Source organism: Cryptotermes secundus, unplaced genomic scaffold (genome assembly GCF_002891405.2).
Source record: "Cryptotermes secundus unplaced genomic scaffold, Csec_1.0 scaffold145, whole genome shotgun sequence".
NCBI lineage: Eukaryota > Metazoa > Arthropoda > Insecta > Blattodea > Kalotermitidae > Cryptotermes > Cryptotermes secundus.
Genome location: NW_019727392.1, coordinates 403,515 through 415,387, shown reverse-complemented (window position 1 = coordinate 415,387; position 11,873 = coordinate 403,515). Strand labels below are relative to the sequence as shown.

Genomic DNA, 11,873 nt, shown 5'->3' with positions numbered 1-11,873 from the left:
TTAGAGTCAGTGAGCAGAGGAATATCCTACACGAAATAAGAAAACGGAAAGCTAATTGGATTGGTCATGTTTTACGCAGAAACTGCCTTCTAAAAGAAGCTATTGAAGGAAAAATAGAGGGGCGGATAGAAGTCACAAGAAGACGATGAAGAAGACGTAAGAAGATGCTGGATGACCTTGGGGACAGGAGAGGATACTGTCATTTGAAGGAGAAAGCTCTAGATCGCATTAAGTGGAGGAATTGTTTTGGAAAAGACTGCGGACCTGTCATCTGACAGATTACTGATGATGATGATGATATCTATCATCTATTTCTATCAAGCATTAGGCATTACTGTTTGCATTAATTAATTCTGCACTGTGGATTATGAAAACTGAACTCCCTTTACTACAGCTCTGTCCCTCCTCCACTACTAGAGTTGCCACACAGTCAATCTAGTCTTCAGCCACGGTGCTGTTAGCATTACTCAGCAGTTCATGCCAGTGATGCTTTGAAGGAACGCACTATACCGATCACTTGTCACAATGGGTGTTGCAAACTGCACAGAAACACAGAATATGATATGTATAATGATGTTGCCAGTACTGTGATTAGAAACAGAGTGACTATGTCCTTGTGGTTGTTTATTTCACAATGCTGTCACCATCTTAGACTATACAGAATGGAATAGTAGGATGGTTGGCGAACCGGAAAGGATTTGGAACACAGTGGTCATGGCTTAATTGCGGTACTATCCAAGAATTTGCATATGAGGACTATGGAAACCCATGAAAACCCTGTCAGTATAGCCGGTATCCCAGGCAAGATTAACCAAGCATAGTGTGTTACCACTACACTAGTATGTTCAGTCATGCTCCTCTGTCTCCAGCACAAAAAGCTCCTGTGCTCAAATACAGACTTTCCTACACACAGCAGTCATAGCTCTCAGGGTCACAGGAACCAAAGTAATCAATCAATTAGTGAAAGTGTGACCTCTAAGTTTGGTTAAAACTCCCAGCTCCCCATAATGCTGCCAGAAGGTGCAACACCCAGACACTCCTAGTGACGTACAACACATTATTACCAAATTCTGGGCAAGAATTGAATTAAGTGACTTACGCCATGGTTATACCTGGATTTTCAAACCTAGTTCCTATTTAATATTCTTTCAGAACCAATCAGAAGAAATTTTCAAAATCATAATTCAGAAAGATATCTGCTTCAGTAGACCATCCTGTTTGAACAAGATTTAAAATTTCATTCGACATGGTCACATCATCAGATAACAGGTTCGATATCTTGTTAATGTTATAACCGTAACTTTGGCTGACTGCAAGAATGTTATCTTCATGCATTCCCAGCTAACCGGATATTCTGGTACACCACTATCCTGCAGACTTAAAAACAGTGAAAACTATGAGTCCTTTGACAACAAAAAGTGACTCAAACTAGTAAAAATATTCCAGTTTGTTAACAACATTATTACGTCTCATCACAGGCCTTCTCATGTTTTCCTGGACTCAAACTTCATTACAAACCTGTAGACACTAGGACGGAAGCTAAATGGCACACTTCATCAGACTGTCCCATTTCCTCAGTCAATTCATGTTATTTAAGGCACTAAAAATGTATTTTTACCCTGAGAATGAGATAAATATGTAAAAGAGAAGAGAGGCTGGGTACAAAATAGACAAAATTCAACATTTTCCTTATCCTACCAAAAATACATGACCTAAAAATCAATCTTACAGGACCTTGAAACAGATCAAGGCCACTCAAACGTCACATAGTATATACAATAATCACAGGTTCTGTAGCTTATGACAGATAAACAAAAGCAATGGCCACAGATGTCATCACATCACAGAGCAACGTGTATCTTAGTAGATATTTTTCTCGGGAATTCACAAGGAATTGTTAAATGTCAGAATACATCCAGTTCTGGAAAGGTAAAAGTGATGTGGTCCACTGGCCAACACCCAGAAATCAGTAGTTTCCAATGGGCCATGTTATGTGTTAATAGATTGCTGACTACAAATACGGAGAGTGAGTAGGTGCCATTTCCTCAACAAACACGCTACTGTTGAGTTGTGGGTTTCAGTACACAAAACTCATTACTTTCCCCCTTAAACATGTCTGACCACAAGAAAAAATGAATACAGAATAACAAAACAATTTTAATAAACAAACAATTTAACAAATATTAGACACACTTCAAGAATGTGGTAACAAATGAATACTTAATACAACAAAGAAAACAAGACTAGTCTTGTTACACTGTTCTCACACAGAACGTGTGGCAGGAGCACTCTCTGTGATCCCTGACTCATCTCATATGCCTTTTGCATCCGGCAACAGTCTCTAGCAAACTGAAAACTGTTTTGCTTTCCACATGAATATTATTTGCTGGCTTCTAATTCTGTGATATCAAGCATTTGCTTGCAGTGCACCTTTCCAAATTCTAAATTACCCTAATGGTGCCACATCTTTAATTAAAAAGGACAAAATCACTGACTCTGTCATGTGGAAAACAATTCCAATTAAAGTCCGCCTTGTGCAATTCACTGCATTAATAACTAAGCAACATTTGACAACTGTGGCATACAGCAACCCTCGCCTGTCAACAGATCATGGACATGAGATACTTCCAAAGCCAACACTCTGTTTCTGTCTCTTTGATTGAACAGAAACAGAGGCAGTGGAAAAGGCCGTGCCACAGCTAAAGCGGTTAGTCGCTGGCTTCCCACTGCAGTGGCCCAGGTTCGATCCTGGGTCTGGTCAAGTGGGATTTGTGGTGGACAAAGTGGCACTGGGGCGGGTTTTCTCCGAGTACTTCGGTTTCCCCTGCCAATCTTCATTCCACAAAATTCTCAATCATCATAATCACCTGGGGCAGGTACAATAGGCCAATCAGTGGTCACCATGCCAAGTGGACCCAGCTGGGTTCCACCCCCCACTAAGCGGGGGAAAAAGAAGGCAATGGAAATATGGCATCACATCCCATCGATGTTATCACTGTAAAATGTACTTCAAAAGTGGAGACACAGGCTGTAATCTAACAGCACAAAAACACAGAACTGTACACGTAGGATTTGAGTTTCTCACAGCAGTGGTTATGAAGAGTTCTATCTTCTGGCATATAACACCATGTAGTCCATTGAAAGATGACTACCTTCTTCACACTGGTTTCTTACATGACTTATACTTCAAGCCTTAAGATGGAGGCGATACGTTCCTCTGAAACATCAGCTGACCTTCAATTGAATACACAGCATTACATCCCAAAAGGCAGAGTTCTTCAGAGAAGTGTACAAATTGCACATGAGTATAATGATTAAAATACCAGAAAACTGATCATGATATATGCTTTGGAAATGTACGGATTACCAAGTTCTGTGGCAAACCATAGTTTCTGGATGATATTTCTACAGAAACTGATTTTAACCCATTTTTTTCAAACTTAAAAAGGTAATCCATGTCTTAAAGGAAAATCAAAGTAAAAACAATTGTATTACAGCCAGGTATATATATTGTTATTTTAGGAACATTTAAATGGACCAAATATTAGCACAATTTAAAAATGTGGACACAGCAAAAAGCTTGACCTTCAAAATGTTCCCTGTTTCATGAAGGAAAGTTTTGAAGATTCCTGTTTTGTCAAAGAGTTTATGTACATAAACACCAAGAAAAGGTAATAATTATATTAAAGCATCCTGTTGCACTTCTCACTTAGTGTTAATTCTACAGTCTTATGTGCAACAATTTATTAAAACTTAATATAAGCTTGGGGAACCAAATATCAACAACTTAACATCAATGCAGAAAGACAGCAGTTTCCTCACCCACAACTTTCAACACCTGATGATGCCCAATTGGGTTGAAACATGTTGTGAAAACTTTTAAAGTGACTAGCTTTTATAAAATTTTCATAAATTGTTGCAGATAAGACTGTAGGTTTAACACTAATCAAGAAAAGGATTCATGATGTTACATAGTACTGTCATACTGAGTGACGTGGACTGCAAGAAAATCTCACTTCACTGTCCTCTTCTGCATACAGCATCAAAGTTCTTGTCACAGGGTATGGAGAATGGATTTGTACTAGTATTTAGGATTTCCTTAAAATAAACCCTGAGACTTGTGGATTGACCTGTGGTTCTCTGTAGCCATTCCCTCCTCAGTACACACACTTCAATTCTGTACAATTCAGATGACACTTGGCGTGCTAAAACAAACAGAAACAAATAATATAAGGATCCAGTTAAGACTGGGCTTTTCTATTTGAGAAAACTGGAATTCAAATTATTAATATTGTTATTTTGTGACAGTATACTGAGAACCGATGTAACATCAGTTCATTCTGGTACGTAAATATGCAATTCTACTAAACACAAAGCTACATCAGCTCTTACCCTGACAATTTCTTCCAACCACAATTCCAAATTTATTCACCTATAGTAAGTACAAGCCAAAAAAAAAATAACTGAACACAACCATTCTCAAGTTTCTAAGCAGTTAATACAACAGTCGATCATAAAATTCCAGGACTAGCCTCAGTACATGTCAGTAAAAAAAGTAAAGGTATCTCTGTAACAGTCCGTGGGAGCCCATAGGGTTGTGAGATGTTGAGGCTCCCACATTTTCTAGACAATCGGCTCACAGATGGCAGTGAGGTTGTCAGCCTTACAGGAATATTACCCCCAGGAATATTCCTGGTACCATTCTGTTAGAGACTGAGTTGATCCCAGGGCCATAGTGCAGCAGGAAGGATTAGCTCAACTGAAAAAATGCACCTCACCGGTAATTGTTCCTATGGCATAGTACCTTCACCAACTAGTAATTCCCCACATAGCGCCACAATTTTTTGTTTACAGAAAAAAACAATTAGAATTATGGAAGGATGTGGGAATAGGGTTTCATGTAGAGACTTATTTAAGAAACTACATAATTTGCCTCTGACATCTCAATATTTATCGTCCTTATTGATGTTTGTAGTTCAACATACAGACCTTTTTATAACAAGCATTAAATGTCACAACCTATAAACTAGGCAAAGTAATAATCTATATATTCCACAGGCAAACTTATCCATTTATCAAAAAGGAGCCTATTATTCAGGGATAAAAATCTTTAACCAATTACCCTTTCATATTAAGAATGTTAATGGTAACATAGTTAAATTCGAAACCACTTTAAAAAATTTGTATACATAAATTCATTCTACTCATTAGAAGGTACTTTGATCAATATTGAGAGTATTTGTAATAAACATATCTGAAGGTAACATTTATGGCTCACTTGCGTATTATATTTCTAATTTATGATTTTTTGTTCATTGTAAACCCATTTTATAATGCCTGTTTTGTTATAATTGTGAGTTCTATGGGTACACTGCCAATTAATCTCATTTTCTGTAATCTGAAGGATTTTTTTTACTATTTGTAAATAATAATTATTTGTTTATTGTGGATTTCTTATAAAATATGTCTGTTCTTAAATTACATGTTTCTGACTTTTTATTTATGTAATCTAAGGTATTAACTATTTATATTTTATACTGTTGTAATGTTCCATGTAAACAACTTTTGTAATTGGTCTGTATGTACATACTAAGTAAGGACAAGTTCTGTATCCATCTTGTGAATGTCTGGAATACTGAATAAATACTAATACTAGGCTACTGCATGCCACCACATACCAGTAAACGGAGGCAATATATCGGAGATATGTTACCAAGTTTCATATTTCACCCAAGCTGGAGAATAATTGATGCTTTATATCAGTTATGAGTTTAACAATGTTTTGCGTGCACATTGTCACCTGTATTGCGTTGCAATATCTCTACATACTTTCAAGTGAGAGATTTCAGAATGAGCTTTCTTCTAAGTCACATTTAAACTGCAGCTGACTCCCTTACTTCAAAACCAATTTCCCAAAAAATGGTTCTGACAAACACTGTACACTCCAAACCACAGGTGACAACATGTTCGTAACAGCTGTGAAATGGCTGCTTGTGCTTAACACAAGCATGATTCCACACAACCTGATTGTCAGTTACTGATAGAGACTGTCCTGTGATTTTGGGAATTAATGCTTTATTCTCTACTTTTAACCATATTTGTCACTTACCTCTTATTTCAGCTTCAGAGTTGGCCTGCTTCTAGCCAGACCTAACAAGATAATGATGTGGCACAAGTGTAATGTGATGCTGCTCAGATATGTTGATGGAAAAGTGTTCCAACACAGTTCAATGATTCCAAGGATGCACAGCCTACCAATACTTGTAAAATGAGTAGACCAAAGAAGATAGGGAAGACTGTGGAAGTACCAGACATAGAACTGGTAATGCAAGGACCTACTGCAGGCTATGCCAATGAGGTTGGCAGTGAAAAGTGGCAGCAACAGCAACTGTGATGCTGTGTCCATATTCACCTTTTCTGTGCGGTTCGAAAGCTGTCTCCTCACCTTCTTCTCGATACCAATTAGCGTAGCATAACTTTGAAGGCAGGTCAGCGCAGAATTATAGAAGAACAGAAGTAAGGTTATGTGCAACACAAGGAGCCCCATATGAAAGTACAAACTTGTGAAAATGTCCTCTGGCATAAACCTCCAATTCACCGTCCACTCATACAAAAATACACGACCAAGGTTGAAAGCACCATGAATATAAGCTATAGGATTAGTCAGAATAAATGGCATACCAAGAAGAATCTGAACAGACGCACATATTGTCAACTGTATTAATGTTCCCTTCAGGCCAAGGCATGTTAAGTACATCAACAGAATGGCTGGTGCAAATAGCAGAATATTCATTTTCACTGATACTGCCATGCTATATAACAAACTTGCCAGGCTCCATTTGGAATCTAAGAAGAGATTCACTGATGCATAAAACAAAACCATGGCCACGGGATCATTGAATAGTCGCAGCACGAATATTGAATGGATGCGATACGAAGAACAAGAAGTTAGAACCAAAACATAAGGAGGCACTTTCTTGCTTTTCATGTAAATTCTGAATACTAAGCAAAGAAGGGAGATGTACAAAGAAGCGAATATATACTGTGCAAGTCTTATATTTTGTCCATGATTTGTGACGTAGTACAACACAGTATAAATATAAACAAAGCCTGCTGGATAAACAAGTGGTCCTGTGTCACCTTTCAGATGCGTGTAATCAAAAGTTCCATTCAAAACACCCTCCACTTCCTGCATGTACGCCACCCAATCAATCTCTGTGTATTTCACTTGCTGGATAACTAGAATATTGACCACGACTTCTGCCAGCAAAAGACAACATGCTACAAAAGTCAATCTATGGGGATCAAATACCAGTGAATACAGAAACTGTTTTGTTAAGTACTTCTCGAAACACAGCTTAATTACTTTCAGCACATTTCTTTTACCAACAGCATTACTTTGCCTACCATGCGGCGCCATGTTTGCCTCAGACAACTTTCATTCTCATGTCTAAGTTTACAGCAATTTGATGGAAGCCGGACTTCCCTCCCATCTACATTTCGATTCTAAGCACGCTTCCCATTGCCATACGTCGATGACGTTATCGGCAAAGACGATATGTTCCATGTAGTTTTAGATATAATTAGAATCATTAGTACAAAATAAATAATTGCCGGTAGCATACGGCGTAGAAATGGATTGACGGCCAGTACTGCCTGACATCTATTGGTGGGCGAAATAACTGATGCACTCGCGCTACCCGCTGGGATGCCACATAGACCACGGTAGGCTTGCCCGAGTGGTAGCATTATGTAGCAGCGTGTGGTTTTCGAGACAGACGAACAGAGTTAAGGGTAAAGAGACTGTTTGTTTATATTCGACGCATCTGTTTTGCCTCTGAAATTTATGGCTCCACAATTCAGAAGCAAAATACGGGAAGAGAATGGCTGAACAAGCTCTGTAAATAGCAACACTGTGTAAATACTCTGTTCAGCTGCACTTGAAACACCAAGACGGGCAAACTCCGAGATAAAATGCCAGACTTCGAATTCGGAAAGTTTCTGGGGTACCCAGAACTTCGGTACCCATGACCAACATTTGTCGTTCTGTAGGTGACGGTCAGTGCAGAGAAAATGAGAAGCTAAGCTTCGGGTGTCCCCCGCCCGCTGGATTCAGAATTGCTGCAGATGTCAGTTAACCCAGAACGTTAAGACGAACATCGAACTCCGGCCCACCTCCGTCAAAATATCTTTAAAAGCTACTTGGAATACTGCCGGGCACCGTACGCGAAGTATTTATTGTAATCAATTGAAAACATTTAATAATAATTTTTAGAATATTTAGCAGTTGAGAATTAATTACAGAGGTGATTTATTATTGATAATAACGACGGTCAAGGCTATACGCGAGAACAAACGAATTAATTTCCTTCAAAGCCGAACTTTCAACTCTCAAGTAACTGGATCCCCCCAGTTGTCTTCCTTATAACCTCTTTGAACGGACCGAACAGAAAACACAGCCCCCAAAAATCACTTTATTGTTTTAGGCTCGGGTTTACCAATCTGTTGCCTATAAAAGGGTTACATCACCGATGTTGAGTTGTTGCGTGCGTGTATGTAGCGGGCGTTACCTAGCAACGGCTATTGTGTACAGGGGTCACCTCGTAGCAGCAGGTCTATATGCCACAATATGTATTTCAGCGGTACCTCGTATTCATTCTAGGTTCCGGCAGTGACAAAGCAACTCCTTAAGACATTAACAATTACCGCATACCCCTTTCACTATAAATTCCTCGTTTCATATGTCATACTTAAATCCATACAGCTAATTTAATCATTCAGTAATTAATATGTCATCGGCCTCTTCAAAGTCGGACAGCTAAAGAAACAGCGAAAAATATCTCGAAACGTGTTATTACCCATGGCACATTCAGAATGGATTTGTAGGCCGACTGCTTCCATCACGTGCAAAAGTGACGTTTGTCTTTAGAGTCATGCTTACCCTCGACTTTGTAGCACTCAATGCATTGAACGTCAAATAACCTAGGACCGTGACAATGTAAGAGCCGATTCATGGCCTTGCGTTAATGCTTGAAAGGGGGGGATTGGGTTTATTTAACGTGCGCTGTAACATTGTAGTTAAGCACCCTGCTGTACACGTCACATTTTACAGTAGTTCCTTTTTTTTGATATTTTATATATATTGATATCTAAAGGGCATGAAAATTGCTATAGATACAAAGGTTTTCGAGATATACAGCCCTCACGGACTATACCACGATGTACCTGTACTTTACGTATATTGGGCCGCGCCATAGCTCAAGCGGTTAGGTGCTGGCTTCCCACCGCGGCGGCCCGGGTTCGATCCCGGGGTCTGGTCAAGTAGGATTTGTGGTGGACAAAGTGGCGCTGGGGTAGGTTTTCTCCGAGTACTTCGGTTTCACCTGCCAATCTTCATTCCACCAATTGCTCCACAATCACCCTCACCTATCATCTGAGGCTGGTACAATAGGCCAGAAGTCGCCGCAGTACAAGGGACTTAGTCCCACCCCACTAGCAATAAAAAAAATATTTTACGTATAAATTATATTTGTAACAGGCCGTGGAGGCCCATAGGGTTGTGAGACTTCGAGACTTCCACATTTTCTAAACAATCGGCTCATAGATGACGGTGAAGTTGTCAGTCTTAAGCGCCGGCCGCCCTTTACTGGTACTCATTTCTGTTAGAGGCTGAGTCACCTCCAAAGCAATTTGCCGCGGGAAGGATTGGGTCAGTTGAAAAATATAATGACCTCATCGGGAATGGAACCCGTATCCTTCCGGCTTGTAGCGTGGTGCTTCAACCAACTGCGCTAATTTATACGCACATATATAAAGTGATTAACGTGTGTCATTCTCTGCCGATTTTTTTTCCTTGGCACTACAGCCCCAGTGGGCCTAGGCCTACCTCCATGAACTTCTCCGTTCACTGCGGCTTTTCTAAATCTTACACATTCGGTAGGACTCCTTGGGCGGGTGATCAGCTCGTCGCAAGGCCTCTACCTGTACACGAACACAGAAAAACGCACACACACAAACTAAACATCCATGCCCTGAGTGGGATTCGAACCCACGATCCCGGTTTCCGAGCGAGCCAAGACAGTACATGCCTTAGACCGCTGGGCTACCGTGACCGGCATGTCTACCCATCACCACTCACATTTCCTGCAGGAAATGCAGGCAGTTCGGTCGTAGGTCGTGTTTACATGTTTTGCCGCAGTTCTTTCAGTTTACATGTTGTCTCTCACGACCTTGATATATTTACATTTGCCCTGACATGACAATATTCGCACTCTTTCGTAACCAATCGCGAGTTAGGTATCGGCACAACCCAGCAAGACTGGGATCAAAATAAATATTAAATGAGGGAGGTTGATCGAGCTGAAGAGGTATTCAGTAAAGTAGTTGTCACGTGGGGGGCCTACGACATAGGCAAAAGTAAAGTTTTCCCTGCGCTTATCTAATTAAGAACTACGCCATGAAGGCGTGTGAGGGAACTGATGTAAAGATCCACGTATTCTTAAATTCTGCACTAGTTGGAATTGTGGAATTGAATTATCAGATACTTTCCCCCTCCCAATGATTTTTGAAGGTCAAAAATAGCTTTATCCCCAAAATCGATAGGTAAGTTTCAAGCTTAATTAGACCTAGAAGAAGTGAGTTGAGTAAAAACTTGTAATTACATGAACTGTGGTCCATATCATGGAGAACAAATTGGTTTTTTATTGGAGTCTCTCTAGCTTCAGTAGTTATCGAGATATAGAAGAGAATGCAAACCTCCATTTCAGCCGAAAACGCGTTCTTTTGTATTATAAAAATGGCTGTACCGGGAGAACCGAGCTCATTAATTTTTTTTTTAAATATTTTTGAAGTATGAAAACATGTAAAAAAAAAGTGTACAAAATATATTTTTTTTAAATGGTGGAGCGACTTATCTGGATGACTTCACACGGAATGACCCTGCACTGTGTGTGGTGTTCCTTTTAACCCTACCTTCTTTGACTGAGGCCTACACAACCACGTATTTCGATTGCCAGAGTGAAGACTTTATATTGCCTAACTGTACGTAATTTTTCGACTTGTACTGAGAGACTTGTTAAGAACATAAGGAATCAACGCGAAATTTTATATATTCGCTATCTTCGTTCACATGCTCATTATTACGGTCACAATTCTGTCTCGTTCAGGGGATTCGGAGGCCACTGGACTGAGTTTTATAACTCGGAACAGGGGCAAAGGAGATAGGCATATAACGTTTTATATATTAATGATATTGTAACAGTGGTTTCCTAAATGTTGATTGCAGCCTTCTGAAGATGGTCAATCCGACCGAAACAGGTTAAGGATAATGAGAAAGTGAAATACAACTTTTATTAATCAAGCACACTGGACGGTGTTGCGAGTGATCTTGTAAATAACGTTGTAGTCGGAAAACCTAAAGAGAAGAGTCACTTGGAACACACAGCTTCAGAATATACTGGTATAGAGGAAAATGGATCTAACAGACACGGGGTGTGTGTGTGTGTGTGTGTGTGTGGGAGGGGTTCAGATAAGAGACTAGGGGCGGGCTCCTGTGGTGACAGTGGTGAAACTTAAAATTCCGTGGAATGGAGACAATTACATAACAAAGAACTGCGTGGTTTACATTCCTGCCCTCCACTTATTGGAGAAATTAAATACAAGCCGTTACAACGGGCTGTGAAGTGATGTGGAATTCGGAAGCGAGAAAGAAGTGAAAGGTTCTGGGAAACGGTACTTGGAACACAAATGCGTGACTTATATAATATTGAACTACAGGACTTTCTCAGGATTTGTGCTGGGATTGTGTGGATTAGATTCAGATGGCTTGAGTTTGGGTTTATGCGAACAGCGTCGGAGCTTAATGATGTAAGGTT

General features: G+C 39.8%; 1 protein-coding gene across 2 annotated transcripts; it reads right to left on the bottom strand.

Annotated features, from left to right (window-relative positions):
- Positions 1-2,867: 2,867 nt before the first annotated feature.
- LOC111864641 (lethal(2)neighbour of tid protein) lies at positions 2,868-7,622 on the bottom strand. 2 transcript variants are annotated; one of them, XM_023852028.2, is made up of 2 exons: positions 6,110-7,622; positions 2,868-4,205 (listed from the first exon to the last, which is right to left on the bottom strand). In XM_023852028.2, the coding sequence occupies exon 1, from the start codon at positions 7,418-7,420 to the stop codon at positions 6,113-6,115; it is 1,308 nt and encodes a 435-aa protein (XP_023707796.1). In that variant the 5' UTR covers positions 7,421-7,622; the 3' UTR covers positions 2,868-4,205; positions 6,110-6,112. The 2 variants fall into 2 exon arrangements, with proteins under 2 accessions (XP_023707796.1, XP_023707798.1); XM_023852030.2 differs by having other exon boundaries at positions 6,413-7,622.
- Between the last annotated feature and the right edge of the window lie 4,251 nt (positions 7,623-11,873).